Source organism: Panthera pardus, unplaced genomic scaffold (assembly GCF_024362965.1).
Source record: "Panthera pardus isolate Hobbes unplaced genomic scaffold, ASM2436296v1 HiC_scaffold_6, whole genome shotgun sequence".
Classification (NCBI taxonomy): Eukaryota; Metazoa; Chordata; class Mammalia; order Carnivora; family Felidae; genus Panthera; species Panthera pardus.
In genome coordinates, this window is record NW_026526991.1 from 38,800,101 (window position 1) to 38,818,763 (window position 18,663).

The window sequence follows — 18,663 nt, forward strand, 5'->3', positions numbered from 1 at the left end:
TTTTTTTGACATTCTAGAAACTTATCCCATTCAGTTATTATTATAAGGACAAATGTAGTCAACTGGAGAAAACCTTACTATGTTTGGTCAACAGCTCTTTGAAATTTTCTTTTCCACAGTGAATAAAAATAGATTGACATATGTTCATCTGAACTAATTTTGAAACCAAGTCATACCTGTGGCTGGCTGGACTTTAAGCAGTTTAGAAATATATATATTTTTTGTTACTGTAGCAAGACTTTAATTTTTATGGAGGTATCTAAAAGAAAAAAAGCCTCGAAGGGTTAAATGTGGAATTACCACATGCCCCAGTAATTTCACTTATAGCTCTATCCCCAAGAAAATGAAAACATATGTTCACTCAAAAATTTGTACACATATATTCATAGAAGTATTATTTGCTAAACAGCAGAAAGCAAAAACAAATGTCTGTCAGCTGATGAATAGATTAGCAAATGTGGTATGCCATGCAGTAGAATATTATTCAGCAATAAAAAGGACTGAAGTAGTAAGTACTACACGCAGCACATGGATGAAACTTGAAAACATACAATGTGAAAGAAGTCAGTCACAAATGATTTTTTGTGTGAGTCCATTAATATGAAATGTTCGGTACAGGCAAATCTGTAGTAACAGAATTAGTGATTGCCGTGGGCTGGAAGGCCGGGAGGAGGGATGAGAAAAGTAAGGAGGTCATTTCAGGATGATGAAAATATTCTAAAATTGATTATGGTGAAGGTTGTAACATTCTGTGAATGCTAAAAACAGTTGAATTTTACACTTTCAATGACTGTATGGTGAGTCATATCTCAATAAAGCTGTTACCAAAAGTAAGGGGTGGTGTATCAGCTGCTTTTCTCTCACAATGGGTTTCTCATACATCTCTGTTAAGTCGTATGCTGTTGTATTACTACATACATAACAAACTACATATGTAACAAATGTTTTCTAACTTTTGTGTATAATTATACAGAGTCAACCGGAGGTGTTTTATAGTTTGTTGACTTTTTACCATTACCAATCCTCTTTGTTTCCTACCTAGGGCCAGACAGCATTTGATGTAGCAGATGAAGATATTTTAGGATATTTGGAAGAGTTGCAAAAGAAACAAAATCTGGTATGTTTGATGAAGATCTAAATATTATCTCTATTAGTGAATTCTTCTAATTAGAATTCTTCTAAAGCCTTAACTTTCAGACAGTTAAAGTATTTTTGTGATGTTAAGTTAGTCCTGTCAATCAAACTAAATGACAGTGAAAAAGAGTAAAGGAATAGTGGTAGTGTTCAGTCTTTTGTATTGCTTATTCCCATTTCTCTTATCTCCCTTTCACAAAATGAATACTTCTGTAATGTATCTACTCAAGAATAACATGTTTTTGTAATTTCATAACAAAGTTTGCTTAGAAGAAAATCTCAGATTTCTAAAATAGCAGGCCCTAGATATTGAAGAAGTTATGTAAGTAGGAAACATTTTTAAGTAAAATATCATCAGGCATATTAAGTGGCTGATGGAGCCTGACTTTTTCAGTGATCTAACAGTTGGAGAGATCTAGAAAATTCAACTTTGTTCTTCACTTAGCTTTTTAACTATCTAGTCCTTTTTATTCTTTATCCGAGCTGCCTTCCCTCCCCTCCTTTTTTTTTCAGTTAAAACTTAAATCTTTTATTTGTTTTGGGTTTGTTTCATGTTTGGAAAACTACTTTATTCTAAATTCTGTATTTTACTCATTAATACTATTTTAATACTATTCTTATTTTCCTTTGCATAACTTTTATAAAGCTCCATAGTGAAAAACGGGAGAAGAAATCTCCATTAATTGAATCAACAGCCAATATGGACAATAATCAGTCACAGAAGACCTTTAAAAAGTAAGTAAAATATTAAAGTCACTTTTGTTAATGTCATGAATGAATTGGCATCATGGCCATGAACGTGATTATTAGACTTTGTGGATCTGAGAAAAATTAACGTATTTGGCCTTTTGTGTTTATACTCATTTGAAAGCTATTTTCTTTGCACAGCAAAGAGACATTGATTATTGAGCCAGAGAAAAATGCATCCCGTATTGAATCTTTGGAACAAGAAAAAGTTGATGATGAAGAAGAAGGAAAGAAAGATGAGTCTAGCTGCTCTAGTGAAGAAGATGAGGAAGACGACTCAGAATCAGAAGCTGAAACAGGTAAAATTTGAAGCATAACTGGATTTTCTATGAATTTTGATGCACTGTAAAGTAAGGTAAGATCAGGCTTTAATTTTGTAGCTTTTCTGATTGACTTGCTACTTCTTCAGATACCTGAGAAGCCAGTAAATTACCTTTCAGGGAGTGTTAAAAACTTGAGTATGGTTGTGAATTTATTGTCTAATGACCTGGAGGCTCTTACTCGCCTCTATGTTTTGTTTTGTTTTGGTTTGGTTTTTTTGCTGACCTGTATTTTTAGATTTGAAGAAGGTGAAGATTTCCTTAGGATGGTGCAGGTAGGGTGTAAATGGGTTCCCAACAATTAACTAATGCTCCTGATACTTTTCTGAGGCCCAAAAGTCCAGAAAGCTGGTCCTGATATCTTCCCAAATATTCCCTAAACAAGAGTAAAGTTTTAGAAAGTTGAGGCTGAATCAAGATAGTTTCCTATGGGATGTGGGGAAATTTGCTTTGTTTAGAGAAATTTTAAAGATACAGGAAAGTATACCTTCATATTCCAACTACCAAGAATGAACAGCTGTTGACTGTTATATTTGCTTCAAATTTTTCTTTTAATAAAATTTAAAAAGTTACAGTTGTCTTTAACCAGGAGCCCTAATCTACTTCCCTTTCCTTTCTTTCCAAAGTCAGTCACTATCTTGAGTATTTTCATTTTATCTTCCAGTCTATTTTTACACACTGACACATTCAGAAGTAATTACCAGATGCTTTTACAAAAATAAATAACTTACTCTGCATAATAAATAATGACTTACTCTGCATCAGCTAATCACTCAAATCTTCTGAGCACCATGAAATTCCAGTATTGCCGTATTTGAGTTGTATAACCTGCCGTTTTAACCTGTAAATTTATCACACACAAAATATTCCATTTCCATTAAGATGTTTTGATCAAAGAAAAAATTATCAGGCGCCTGGGTGGCTTAGTCGGTTAAGCGTCCAACTTCGGCTCAGGTCATCATCTTGCAGTTGGTGAGTTCGAGCCCCGCGTCAAGCCCTGTGCTTGCAGCTCAGAGCTTGGAACCTGCTTCAGAGTCTGTGTCTCCCCCTCTCTGCCCCTCCCATGCTCATGCTCTGTCTCTCAATAATAAATAAACGTTTTAAAAAAAAAACAAAACAGGAAGAATTATCATTATCAGGACCTAATGGTCATCATCGGTAAATACAAATTAAAGCCCTAAAATTTCTTGGGTTCCCTATATTTCCTCTAGACAAAACAACAGTTTTAGATCATTTTATTTTTACTCACTGAGCAAAATATTTCCTCTGAGAAAATGTGGGAAGCTAAAGTTTACTAAATAAACACATGTCAAAGAAGATACTGATTACCTTTTTCTCATTAAAAGCAAAATGTTGCAGGGCACCTGGGTGGCTCAGTCGGTTAAGCCGCTGACTTTGGCTCAGGTCATGATCTCCCAGTCTGTGGGTTCGAGCCCTGCATCCAGCTCTGTGCTGACAGCTCAAAGCCTGGAGCCTGCTTCAGATTCTGTGCCTCCCTCTCTCTCTGCACCTCCTCTGCTTGTGCTCTGTCTTTCTGTCTCTCCGTCTCTCTCTGTCTCTGTCTCTGTCTCTCTCTCTCTGAAAAAAATAAACACTAAAAAAATTAAAAAACAAAAAACCAAAATGTTGCTAAGCAGATAAAGGCCAGCTTTGTCGCCAGGTAGTGTGTTTGTCTTATTTATTTAGCTATTTTTAAAAAAAAAATTTTTTTTTAACGTTTTTATTTATTTTTGAGACAGAGACAGAGCATGAGCGGGGGAGGGGCAGAGAGAGAGGGAGACACAGAATGGGAAGCGGGCTCCAGGCTCTGAGCCATCAGCCCCAGAGCCCGACGCAGGGCTCGAACTCACAGACCGTGAGATCGTGACCTGAGCTGAAGTCGGACGCTTAACTGACTGAGCCACCCAGGAGCCCCTATTTAGTTATTTTTAATGTTTGTTTATTTTTGAGAGAGAGAGAGAGAGAGAGACAAAATGCAATCAGGGGAGGGGCAGAGAGAAAGGGAAATAACAGAATCTGAAGCAGGTTCCAAGTTGTCAGCACAGATCCTGACGTGGGGCTCAAAGTCACAAACTGAGAAATCATGACCTGAGCTGAAGTCAGACACTTAACCAACTGAGCCATACAGGTACTCCATTTGTTTGTTTTAAATTCCTTTTTTTTTTTTTTTTTTGAAACTTACTAATCCTACAGGAAAATTATTTTTTGGTAATACACAAAGAGTTTTTTAGTTATATAAATGGCTAGATTCTATTCCCCAGGTATATAATTTTTAAATTTATTGCTGTCATATTGCTGGTCAGGTGAGTCAGCATATCTTTTGCCTTGGTGACAGTCTGGGTAAAATTGGAAACTAAAGCAACAGGTAATCACTGAGTATTATAATTCATTTTTATAACCTGCTAATTAAAATGTTTGTAATTATAAAAGCAAATTATATGAGAATGGGCATGCACAGTGTTTAAGAACACAGGCTGATTCATGAGTGTAATTGTATTTGTGGTTAACTTATTTGATCTTAGATTTCTCCATAAAAATAGGATAATAATACTTTATATGGATACTCTCTAAGAGTGCTCCATAATAAATGCTAGCTTTGCATAATAATTTTATAAAATTCAACTCTACTAGTTTAAATATGATCAATATAAATGCTTAATACCATTTCAGTTAAATTTGTTCTGTTTCCCTTATTTTATGAAAACTAGGAAATGAAATGACATCATTGATATTTAAATTCACTCAGATATTTCACAAGTTTTAAAATTATTTTTATACGGTTAATCTACCCCCTTTGAGATCTGCTTTGGCACCCAGTGTAGTAAAATTCATCATTACAAAACTAAGTATATGTACATATGCACAAGAAAACTAGAACTAGCACGCAGATCTTTTAAGTAATGTGTGAGGTCTATTAACTACTTACATAGTAGAATTCAAGAATCCAAGCATCTCACAGGAATTTCTGCGGTTTTGTTATCTAATACATTCTTAATTGGCCCCTTCTATACAATTTACTGTTCCGTGTTGGACATTGGGGAACTATTTAAAACAAACAAGACTTCAGATTTAGGCCAGTCTTGCCATTAACAAGCATGTCTGACCTCTTTTGGTTGAAATTTTCTTTCTTGTAAAATAAGAATTAGACCAGATGATCCGGATAGTTCTTTAAACTGTACTATTTTGTAACTATAAATAGAACTAATTGCCATCAAATTGCATTGTATTCTACATTTGGAGTTTAAGCATACCAATCACCCTCTGCTCAGTTTCTCACTGAATTAACTTTAAATATCCCTCTGAAGTATTGTACTATCATAATTTTGTTCTTCCTGTTGCTAGTGGTTGGTTGTGCCAGGAAAATTTGACTCTATCTCAAGAATTAATCCTTGTAAATGCTGTATGGTTTGCTCTGTCTCACTCTTTTAACATCAACAAGGTTTTATCATACTTTATTTGGCAAGCTTCAGAAAGCAGTCATTTCCCTGTAGAGCTACAGCTTGATTTGACAATTTCTAAACTATTTCTTTTTCTACTTTTTTGTAAGGTTATTTCCTTGGGAAACTATTTGATGTAAAATAACTATTGTGCTGAATTTTCTTTCATAAATTATTTACTGAGTTTGTTTTTTATGAGTGTTTTTTTCCTCATAAATCAGCTGAAATTAGGAACTCAACCAAAAGTTTAATTTCCTTCCAAATGATTTATAAATTTTAGAGGTAGTTGAGGGAATGAGGAGGGAAGCATATTTTTGCTTTCAGGTTGGTTTGTTTGTTTTCCTCTAGAACTTGACACTTTTATTCTTCAATGAAATCAAATTATAGAAGGACTTTAACAATATTAATAATGTTAAGTTGGATGGTGGGCACTTGAGGTTTGTTTCATTATTCTTAAACGAAGCCTAAATGTTTACATACATGTATATCCATTTTAACTTTCATGTGTAGATTTAACTAATCAGAAAGCAAATTTTTAAACCAAAAGAAAAAAGGAGAAAAAAATCATTGAATTTTTATCTTGTTTATTATTTATTCTTCCTACTAGACTGTAAGCTCTATGCAGTTAAGATACTTGGTTTTTTCATCAACTGATATATCCCCAGTACGTAGGACAGTAACTTAAGGACCCAGTACCTAGCACTTGAAATATGGAAACATTTAATAAATATTTGTTGAGTTACTCTCCAGTTAGGTGGACTGTTTTCCAGGATGATGGTCTAATAGATTATGCATGATTTGTACTTAACTATGCCGAATAGGCTTGGCTTCTGTTGAATAAAGAGGTATTGTTTAGCATTGAGAATAAAGTTTATGAGACTGAGTTTAGCTCATTCACTTTATTCGAAAAGCTAAGACTTTAGTGATTTTTAAATGTGTCACTTTGGTCTTGTCCTTTGGTATAGTTTGAGATATGATGCTTTTCACCCTATTAACCTCTTGTGGATATTTTCCTAGTCACAAATAGAATTGAATGAATCAGTGCAAATCAGAACTATTTAGTGAAAGTTTATACTTGCCCTAAAGATAAGAATATTTTAATATTGTCTACTTATAAAGTGTAACAGCATAAAATAATGATAAGGTAGAAAATTATTTTGGGGGGCGCCTGGGTGGCTCAGTCGGTTAAGCGGCCGACCTCAGCTCAGGTCATGATCTCGCGGTCCGTGAGTTCGAGCCCCGCGTCGGGCTCTGGGCTGGCAGCTCAGAGCCTGGAGCCTGTTTCGGATTCTGTGTCTCCCTCTCTCTGACCCTCCCCCGTTCATGCTCTGTCTCTCTCTGTCTCAAAAATAAATAAACGTTAAAAAAAAAAAAAAAAAAAAAAAAAGAATGCCCTTGCTTTTAAAAAAAAAAGAAAATTATTTTGGAAAAGTGACCTAAAGGAGGAAGAGAGGTATAATGAAAATGAGTATCTCTTAGGGTTTTAAAGTATGTACTATACTTCTTCCCAAAAGTGTAGAATACCACCTGTCCTCCCCCATTTTGAAACTAAAGAAATGCTTTAAAACTAGATACATGATTTTTGACCATTTGAAAAGTAAACCTTTCTGCCCCATTTATAAATTACTGTTAATTTATAGATTTAAATTTATAGGTGAATTTTTCAAATACAGTCGGAATTTTTTCTAGCATCAGATTGATTTTCATTAAATTTTCAAAAATCTTTTTCTAAGTAATTCATTGTTAATTAGAAATTGTCTCAGTACATTGTGAAAAGAGATTTAAATCTTAATTCAGCTGATATTCTCATTTAAGTGTAGACTTTTTAGTGGTGAGCAGGCATGCTCCTTATGACACTTACGCATACTATTTGACAGGAAAATAAGCTGATTATTGACAAAAAGCAGTTTTTAAATTTCTTGGAATAAAGAGGAACTATGAGTTTTAAATAAGCAAGGTAAATTGTAGATGTATTAGAAAAATTGCATAGCTCTTGTAATCTTTTTACTTACACTTAATATTTTATGTACTTAATCTTTATACTTACACTGTATTCATGCATTCAACTTAAAATTTTTTTTTGTATTTTTATAGTGTTAAAAGTACAAAAGTCAGATTCCGTTTTTGCTTTTTATTCTTAGAAGCTTTGTTGTTTGTCATCATGTTCTGTTATGTATTTCAGCATACATATTGAGGCATTTCTAGGAACTCCTTGAAAAAATTCACTTGTTAAAAGGGATAAAAATGGTAAAAGACTTGAATTAACAAAACCTTAAGCAAAAATGAATATAAAATACTGTTTATCTAGACATTGAAGTAGTCCATACCAACTCTTGACTCCATGTTTTTTTGTGTTTTTGTGATAGATAAGACAAAACCTATGGCTTCTGTAACTAATGCCAATACATCTAGTACACAAGCAGCTCCTGTAGCTGTTACAACACCTGTGTCATCTGGTCAGGCCACACCTACGTCACCTATTAAAAAGGTAAGCCAAATTTTTGTCTGCTAAAAATACATCTATTCTGTTTAAGTACTAAAGCATTAAGACAATTCTTAAATTTGTATACTTTATTCCAAAAGTAAAGTTTAGAACAAGAATGTATTTTTCCTTTTTAATTTGACTAAGATTTTCTTTGAACCATATTACATTCTTTTTTTTTAATATAATTTTTAAAGTATTAGTTTGCATATAAAAACTAATGGCTTTGTATTTTTTATTTGTACTGAATTTTTGAGAAACATGGGTTTTGTATCCTTTATCCCTGTTGATAAGTAAAGGTACATTTTGTTAATTTCACATGTGTTTGAGTTAAGCACAAAAAGTACTACCACAAGTCAAGGACAGAGCTAGAATCTAGATTTTCCTTTTTGTTTAGTTTTGTTTTTATTTAAATTCAAGTTCGTTAACATTCAGTACAGTATTGGTTTCAGGAATAGAACCCAGTGATTCATCACTTCCGTTTAACACCCCGTGTGCATACCAGCAAGTGCCCTCCTTAATGCCCATCATCGATTTAGCCCACCCCCCCCACACACACCTACCTCCCCTCCAGCAACCCTCAGTTTGTTCTTTGTAGTTAAGAGTTTCTTATGGTTTGCCTCCCTCTGTTTTTATCTTATTTTTCCTTCCCTTCCCCTTGTTCATCTGTTGTGTTTCTTTTTTTTTTTTTTTTTTATGTTTATTCCTTTTCGAGAGAGCACAGCAGGGGAGGGACAGAGAGAGAGAGAGACATAGAATCTGAAGCAGGCTCCAGACTCTGAGCTATCAGCACAGAGCCCAATGTGGGGCTCAAACTCTCGAACCTCGAGATCATGCCCTGAGCCAAGTCAGATGCTCAACCAACTGAGCCACCCAGGTGCCCCTCATCTGTTGTGTTTCTTACATGGAATCTAGATTTTCTAACTCTACAAAGCACTAGATTTGTAAGTATGGTATGCCATTAAGAGCATGATCTCTGATGTCAGACAAAGCAGAGATCCACACCTGAACCCCTTTACCCCTTTATTAATTGTAAGGACCTTAAGCAAGTTACTGTCTCCTTATCTGTCAGGAGAAAGAAAGACAAAACAAAAACAAAAGAGTAAGTTAGCATTGTAAGTGTTGGTTGAGAGAGAGCCTGGCTAGTGACAAAGTACTCCCACAATGTTAGTTTCATTTCTTCCTCTTCTCCTTTATTCTGTTCTCCATGTGGGCTCTGTCCTTTTGCTTCCTTTTCTCCACCAAACAGTGCTTTCCAACTAGTTTGTTGATATTTTTAAAGATTTTGCTTTTCCCTGCTACTCCAGAACCTGTACTTCATTTGACCCAAATTAAAGATTACAGGTTTTGTTTTATTTTGTGGGGGTTTTTTTTGTTTTTGGTTTTTTTTACCACTGCTCTCTCTTTTTAAAGGTTTCTCCCCACCAACCCTTACTTGTCTTTAATGAGCGTATTCATTTCCCTCTCTGTTTACATACACACGCACACACATATGCACACACATACACACACTTTTTTGTGGAAACATTTAAGAATTGAGTGCAATCAATATAACACTTTACCCCTAAATACTTGAATATGTATCTCCTAAATACAAAAGCATTATCCTTCATTCCCATACTAAAATGATCCTATTTAAGATATTTAACTTTGATATAATACTCTGATCTGTGATCGTTATATACAAACCATAGTGAAGATTTTTTCACTTGTCCTCCTACTAATGTTTTTCTGTTTGTTTTTTCTTCAAATCAAGGGTCCACTGAGGGATTGTACATTGTGTTTAACTGTCATGTCTGTGCCTTTGGGCTTCTTATTTTGTTGCTTATCTGACATTATTTGATTTGTGTGGGTTTGATTTCTAAATTCCCATAGTGTTTCTATTATGTTGTCAGTATTGCTAATTTTGGATTTGGCTTCAAGTGATCAAAATGTGAACCCTTTAGAATAGTAAACTAGAGAAAATCCATACCACTAGTAATGATCCTCTTCTAAAACTCTTCCTAAGGAAATTGGTATTGTGGGTTCATAGTAGTAGAAATGCATGGATTTCATTGGTACAGTTTGAATATCAGGAAACTATATGAATGATTTATCTTACCTTCTGTATTCCAGAGCTGAGGGCTTCTTGAAGTTAGGTAGAACTCATGTTCATAAGATCATAATTATATATGCTTAAAAATGAAATTTTTCAGGGGCAATCTCTCTGCAGAATTTTCAACATGATTATCATGGTATAACTGGAGTCAACATAGGCTGCTTTAACTAAACTTTATTTAATTCTAGAGTCCTTCTATACTTATTCAGTGATTACCAAACTTTAGCTTTTTTGATTTATTATCTGTTAAAACTATAGGATTATCAGAAGTTCACAAGAAGCTCCATCCCTCTGAAATATCTGGCCAAGAAAAACTGGCTCTCATTCTTTTGAGTATTTAGCTAAGCAGTCTCTTTCCTGCTGTAGTCAAACAATTACAGTGGACTTCTTTCAATCAACTATATTTTTCTCAAGCATAGCCCCAAATTTAATAACTTAATTGCTCTTAATATCTGTTAGATTAACCTCTTTGCTATAAAAATCCTTGTTCAGAATTACTTCTGATTCTGTAATTAAATTGATCTAATAACAAGTGTTTTCTATGATTTGCATATTTAGAAACTCCACTTTATTCTCAATTTCAAGCATCATAACTTACTTGGAAGATTATATTATTTCAGTCTTAAAATCTTAAGGGTTTTGTAGCCAAATTTTATTCAAATCAGAGTTGTGGTATATAGAAAATGTGAAGTATTATTTTAATGGATGGAGCAATCTTACTTATTTTGTATGACTTTTTAAAGCCTTTTATTTTGTTCAGTGATACTTTGTAATGTTAATTTAGCATTTTAATGTTTCTAAGTTAGTTTCAGGAATTTTCCTGTAACTTAGAGACCTAACAGATGAATTGCCTTAGATGAATTGTTAATCTGTAAATGCATCTTAAAAGATTTTGCAGTTAAGAATTCTATTTTTAGATTCTCACTCACTACTCTGCTTTCGATATTTGCACAGAGGTATGCTAAGTTTTGTTTTCTCCACCATTGCATAAACTATATATAAATACACACTCATACACTCATGGTAAGGAATAGATCACAAAACAGAAGCTCTAAAGCAGTATTAAATATCACTTACATTTTCTAACAACTCAGGGTGGCAGTTACAGAGAAACATAGATATATTCGCTTTAAATGATTTTCCCTTAAGTTCTTAACTCTTCAGCTAAAATTAAAGAATATTTCTGTAGCAGTAAGATCAGGCTTATGATTTGTGGAGATGTTTTCTATAATACCATCAGTTTGGTTTTATGATTTAAAATTTTAACAGTAGGGGTGCCTGGCTGGCTCAGTTGGGAGAGCATGTGACTCAATCTTGGGTTCATGAATTCAAACCCCACGATAGGTGTAGAGATTATTTTTAAAAATAAGTAATCTTTAAAAAATTGTTTAGTATTTTTATTTTTGAGAGAGAGTGCGAGTGGGGGAGGGATATAGAAGGAAGGGAACAGGATCCAAAGCAGGCTCAGCACTGACAGCAGTGAGCCCAGTGTGGGCCCAAACCTATGAACTGTGAGATCCTGACCTGAGCCAAAGTCAGATGCTCAACCAACTGAGCCACTCAAGCATCTCTAATCTTTAAAATTGTAACAGTAAGTTTATATACCCCTCTTTTGTCAAAATAAATATTTTTGGTTGGGGCTCCTTTGTGTGTCTTGGTCAGTTAAGCATCCAACTGTTAATTTCGGCTCAGGTCATGATCTCATGGTTCATGAGTTTGAGCCCTGTATCGGGTTCCGTGCTGAGTATGGAGCCTGCTTGAGATTTTCTCTCTCTCTGTCTCTCTCCCCCGCCCTCCTTCTCCCTGCTTGCTCTCTCTCTCAAAATAAATAAAATAAAAAACTTAAAAAAATAAATATTGTTTGGGATCTCGGAAAAAGATTGCCTACTTTGCTGTATGCACATAAATTCTCATAGGGTAAACTGTATTTACTTTACTAGATGGTAAAAATTCAGAATTTTCTTGGAATTAAATGCTTTGGTTAATTGAATCCAATTAAGTATAATAATAATTTAATAAAAAACTACTTTGTAGTGTGGTATATTGCAGTATGCCAGTAGAAGTGTACAAATACAGAATGATGGTTTAAAAATGAAAGAGATCCTATTTGATTTGAGGTAATAAAATTAGAACATTTGAGATCTTGAATGAGTAAAGTAGTATTTCAACTAGCAGGAGAGTTTGTACAGTTTGCTGAAAGGAAAAAAAGAAACAATGTGAACAAAGTAGGGACAATGTAGAATCTTCTGCAGGAAAATAAATTGTTTAGTTTGATATCTAGAGTACATATACAAAGTAAAACAGGAATAGTAAAGCCAAATTGTGGAATGTCTTCATTTCTCTGGTAACATTTTTAGTTTGATGGATAGTAGAGAATCAGAAGATGTTTAAACAAGGCCGTGAAAGAATTATTCTTTATAGAATATAATTTTGGTAGCAATGTACAGGTGTATTTGAAGGTGAGAGACTAATTGAAAGAAGATGTATTAGAAAATCATTGAAGTTGCCCAAGATGATAAAAAAATATAGAGAAGTGGCAGTTCTTAGAAGGAGAAGAGTTTCTCTTCAGAAGGAGAGGAGTTTCAGAGACTTGGCAGCTAATTTATAAATGAAGGATGATGACAGAGAAGAAGTCTAACATGGCTATGAAGTTTCAAACATAGGGAATTGAAGAAATTTATTGGTGCTACTAACAGAAATAGGGAACTGAGGGAGAGCCAGTTTGGAAATAAAGGTGTTTGATTTTAAGTATGTTGAGTTTCAGGTTCCAGTTGTAGTTCTAGATGGTCCATTCTCCAGGTAATTAGAAATTTAGGACTGGGAATTTAGGAATCAGACTCAACTAGAAATAATAAATTTGAAAATAAGCTGAGCACAGTTCATATTGAGCTTGAGGAAGTAGAAAAGACCCTGTTCCCAGCCCTCAGAAGAAAGTAGAAAGAGAAGATGAGAGATCTGAGAACAGGCTCTTGAAATGCTTGTGTTGCAGGACTGTGCTGACAAAAGCAACAAGGCCAAGAAGGAGGGTAGGCAAAAGAGTAAGAAAGTCAAAACAGTGTCCTGTTACAAAAGCCAAAAGAAGAGTTTCAGGGAATAGGTATAGTTGAATATTTCAGAGATACTCATTTACAGACCAAGTAAAATTGAAAGGTTCTTTTAAACACATAAACCAATAAATCCAAATTCACACTAGGCAGAATGGGGGTAGATCAGTCATTACAGTGCAAGAAATGTCCATTTTAAATTGCTAATACTGCTTCATTTTTCTCAACTCTAAAATAGCAGTATTAATAGTATTTCAGTGGGTGGTTGTAAGGATTAAACGAGATAACTCCTGTGAAGCACTTAGTTTAGGGACTGGCGGGAGTAAACATCTGTTAAATGTTAACTTAACATTTACTGAATGTTACAAGAGAAGCTATCTATTTTATCATGGAGGAGTAACTTTGTTTCCAGTTTTGGGGAGGTTCCAAGGCAGGGATTAGCAAACCGTAGTCGAGTGAAACTGGCCTATTACTTGTTTTTGTACAAGTTAGAATGGTTTTAATATTTTTTTAATTTATTTTGAGAGACGGAGTGCAAGCAGGGGAGGGGCAGAGGGGGAGGGAGAGAGAGAATCCCAAGCAGGATCCTCGCTGTCAGTGCAGAGTTCGATGCGGGGCTCAAACTCAGGAACTGTGAGATCTTGCCCTGAGCCAAAATCAAGAGTCAGCTACTTAACTAACTGAGCCACCCAGGCACCCCTGGTTTTAATATATATTTTTAAAATTTTTCCAAATGTTTTTACTTATTTTTTTTTTAATTTTTTTTAACGTTTATTTATTTTTGAGACAGAGAGAGACAGAATATGAATGGGGGAGGGACAGAGAGAGAGGGAGACACAGAATGGGAAGCAGGCTCCAGGCTCTGAGCCATCAGCCCAGAGCCCGACGCGGGGCTCGAACTCACGGACTGCGAGATCGTGACCTGAGCTGAAGTCAGACACTTAACCGACTGAGCCACCCAGGCGCCCCCGTTTTTACTTTTTTTTGAGAGAGAGTGACAGAGACTGACAGAGCAAGTGGGGGAGGGGCAGAGAGAGCGAGGGAGACACAGAATCCGAAGCAGGCTCCAGGCTCTAGGCTCTGAGCTGTCAGCACAGAGCCTAACGTGGGGCTTGAACTCACAAGCTGTGAGATCATGACCTGAGCCAAAGTCGGATGCTTAACCGACTGAGCCACCCAGGCACCCCAAGGTTTTAATATTTTTAAATGGTTGGAGGGGAAAAATCAAAAGAATATTTTGTAACCCAAACTTAAATTTCAGTATATCTAAATAAGTTTTATTAGAAACACAGCCACATTTATTCTCTTATGTATTACCTGTGGTTACTTTTGTACAACACTGTGGATGAATAGTTACAACAGTGACTCTGTGGTCTGCAAAGCCTAAAATTCACAGTCTGGTCCTTTACAGAAAAGTTGGCCAATCTCTATTCTTAGATGGTCCCTATGAGTTTAGACGCAGAAATCAAAAACTTGTCATCTCAGTGTCTGTATTGTTGTATAAAATGTTACAGAGGTTCTTGGACTTTCTCAGTCAGTGGAATCCTTAATGTTTTGTTAATTTTTTTCACAGTGCCACTTGGCCAAAAGAAGTATTTGTTTCATTTATTAAATAGTTAAGTGCAAGTAAGTTAACAGTGGCAATTTGTGCCATGTCCAACAGATGTCACTGTGCTTTCTCTCAAAACTTGAAAGTATACCACAGCGCCCTTGTGATTTTATTCTGGCATCCCTGGAATGCCTCAGTGCACTGTATATCATGAGGCTATTTATGACCTTATTGATAGGAATTACTTACTAGAAGTACCAGAGATATCTTACCATCATAATAGTTTTGTCTATGAAGTAGCCCTCTGACATTCTGGGTGCTTAAACAAGCAAGCACTCTGAAATGCTAATTATATCAAACTTTGGCAATAAATATGGAAAAGTGTTTTTTCTTTTTTTTTTTAATTACCCATATCCTATGCTTATAGCAACTAGTTAGTTGCTATATTCACCCATCTGTTCTTAACTGTGGTTAAATATTTAAACAGTGAAGTTCATGAAATGAACTAGTTAAAGACAACAAATGTTTCATTTTTAGGGCTCTTGGAAGCCTTGAAAATGAAATAAATATTTGTACAAAAGAATAGTTTTTAGTTGAAATGTTAAAATTAATATTTGGTGGTAAAATCAAAAAGTAAGTTTAAGGCTATGATACTAAAAATATACTGAATTAAATATTCTAAGTGGAAGATAACATCACTTATTACTTTTTGTTGATTATGCTGGATTAAAAAAAAATTCTTAACCCAAGTATATAAATGAATAAAAAATTCAAATGCAGTAGTCTGTTCATTCAAGTACTATAGTATTTGCTGCATGTGCCTTTAATTGCTTTAGAAATTTCTTTATTAGATTCTTTCAGATTCTTTCTCTTATGCTAAAATTAGATTTGTTCCCAGTTACTTTTAAGATTGGATCATTACCCAGTTATTGGGTTTTGTTACAAAATTCTTTTAAACAGAAAAAAGTATGTTTTGTTTATAACTTCCTTTTTTGTTTTGTGCTTTCAATCTTTATCTCTTTACCTGTCTTATTTTAATTGGCTTTAGTATGATTTCATTGCTCCTATCATGCCTGTGGTGGAATCAGTAGATCCTGCATCATGGAGGCAGGGCTTGCGCAAAACTGGCATTGTTCTTGTGCCCAATAAGGGTGAAAAATCCATGGTGAGGCATTCCTATGTGCAAGGATTTATGAGGTTACAATATAACAAGTTTAATATGAATATTGGTTCCAGAGATGCATGGTTTTAAAGTCCTTATGGTGTGCTCATTTCTGTCCTCTGTATTTGCATTATAATTTTTCTGTGTGCTATAAAGTGTGGAGTGTGTTTTCTTAAATCTAACTTTTGGAAAGGTAGTTCTATTTTTTTTCCAGTTTTAGATCTTTACATTTTTTACTAAGACATTAACCTACTTAGTAAAAGTGTTTCTCCTGAAACTATTAACTATAATTTCAGACATATTATCTATAAATTTGTTATTTCCAGCTTAAGGATTGATCAGTGTTGATAATTACTTTTTCTTTTCCTTAAAAATAAAATAACAGTTTCCAACCTCAGCTACAAAAATTTCTCCCAAAGAAGAAGAGAGAAAAGACGAGTCTCCTGCATCTTGGAGGTTAGGACTTAGAAAGACTGGCAGTTATGGCGCACTTGCAGAAATCACAGCATCTAAAGAGGCTCAGAAAGAAAAAGACACTGCAGGTGTTATACGTTCAGCTTCGAGTCCCAGACTCTCCTCCTCTTTGGATAATAAAGAAAAGGTGACTTATTTCATCATCTGGTTTCTATCAACACTCTAATCATTTGTTTTCCAGGAACATGAAATCTGATAGATTTTCTACTTTGTGTCATTATTAAATTTGTGTATCAACTTAATTCACCTGACTTAATGAATTTTACATGATAATACAAATAGACCTACCTTAAATGTCAATATGGAATTATAGGCATACCTCAGAGATATTGTGGGTTTGGCTCCAGACCACTGCAATAAAGCAAGTCAAATGAATTTTTTGTTTCCCACTGTATATAAGAAATATATTTATATAAGGCACCTGGGTGGCTCAGTCAGTTAAGCATCTACCTCTTGATTTTGGCTTAGGTCATGATCTCATGGTTGTGAGATTGATCCCCACGTCAGACTCTGTGCTGGGTGTGGAGCCTGCTTCAGATTCTCTCTCTTTTTAGGCCCTCCCTCTCTCTCCCATATGTATATGTGTGTGGATACACACACACACACACACACACATACACATATACATATACACACACACATATATATATGTGTGTGTGTGTATATATATATATCTCCACACACACATACACTCTAATTTTATGTATATTTTATACTCGTATATATACTCATAAATTTTATATATATTTATGCTGTAGCCTCCTAAGTATACAATAGCATTGTGTCTAAAGAAAATGTACATACCTTAATTTAAAAATATTTATATGCTGACCATAATTTGAGCTTTCAGCAAGTTATAATCACTGTAACAAATATGATAATAATGAAAAGCCTTGAAATATTGTGGGAATCACCAAAATGTGACATAGAGACACAAAGTGAGCAAATGCTGTTGGAAAGTGGCTTGGATAGACTTGCTTGATGCAGGGTTGCAACAAATTGCAAATTGTAAAAACCACAGTATCTGTTAAGTGCAATAAAATGAAGTATGCTTCTGTAAGTACTGGGAAGATCAGATTTGCTCAAAAAATAAATTATGAAACTATACTTAATTAAACAAATGCTTTATTCCACTAGACAGTTTATAATAAAATATATTGGGGGGCATTTATTCTAGAATTTATTCTGTAATGTAATTATACTCGTAAGTTGCATTTATCTAGCATCTGCAGTTTTATATCTGCTACATCAAAAGCAACCTCCTTTTAATCAGTAGTTTTAATAACTGTATTTGAAGGATAGTATTAAATTATATCAAATAGAATGTATGCAGTTTATTCAGATATATTTTATATTGCTGGATTATTTCTTTTCTACATTTTCAGCGCTTGTACTTTTTTTTCATATAGTTTCGTCCCTCTATTTAAAGTGTTTGTTTCTTTGTGTCAGAAATAAGAAATAGAATTTCTCATCAAGTAATTTTAAAGTTTTTTATTTTGTATAAATTGATTGCCTAATTATTTTCCAAGTACTTGATGCCAGTACAGTGGGAATGTACCATACCATTGCTCCTGCACTCTCAACTGGATTTGGATAAATATAACTTAAGTTTTTTTTGTTCGGAATATTTTAACGTTATATCAAAGTAATGAATAACTTACATAGCATGAATAATTAGGACTTACCAGTTAACCATATTTGAGACCTTATTTCTCTGGAAAAAAATAAGAATATTTTATTATATTATACTGCATTACCTTACATAATCTGTTATAGAAATTTAGAAAAAGTCATTAAAATGAGGAATTTTTTTCCTTATATTAAAATATTGTCTAATTCTAGATTAAAGGAGAAAGAAAAGAAAATCGGTTTGAACAGGCTGTCCTCTGGCACTTAAAGTATTTAAATATTAATAGACATTAATTTTAAAGAGTATAGGTAGGAGCTGTGGAAATACTATAAAGTAAACTGTTATGGTTGTATAATTGTAATTGTATAATTGTACATTGTTGAATACTCTTTCCTTAGTACTTTTAGCGGTTCCTGTAATCACAGATTTATTTTTCACTCATTTTTTTTCCTGTTGTGTAGGAGAAAGATAGTAAAGGAACTAGGCTTGCATATGTTGCACCTACAATACCAAGACGACTAGCCAGTACATCTGACATTGAAGAGAAAGAAAACAGGTGGATTCATTATGATTTGCTTTATGTTTT

General features: G+C 34.2%; 1 protein-coding gene across 8 annotated transcripts in view; it reads left to right on the forward strand.

Moving 5' to 3' along the window:
* The window catches only part of PPP1R12A (protein phosphatase 1 regulatory subunit 12A), a 160,660-nt gene that overhangs the window by 96,342 nt on the left and 45,655 nt on the right, over nt 1–18,663 (forward strand). For all 8 annotated transcript variants that reach the window (XR_008419619.1, XM_019455200.2, XM_019455198.2 and 5 more), the window contains exons 6-11: nt 1,043–1,117; nt 1,781–1,869; nt 2,023–2,180; nt 8,005–8,126; nt 16,359–16,574; nt 18,539–18,633. Coding sequence is in view for 7 of the 8 variants with exons in the window: in XM_019455200.2 (XP_019310745.1) it covers nt 1,043–1,117; nt 1,781–1,869; nt 2,023–2,180; nt 8,005–8,126; nt 16,359–16,574; nt 18,539–18,633 (755 nt within the window). In the remaining variant the exon portion in view is untranslated. The remainder of the gene's footprint in view (nt 1–1,042; nt 1,118–1,780; nt 1,870–2,022; nt 2,181–8,004; nt 8,127–16,358; nt 16,575–18,538; nt 18,634–18,663) is intronic.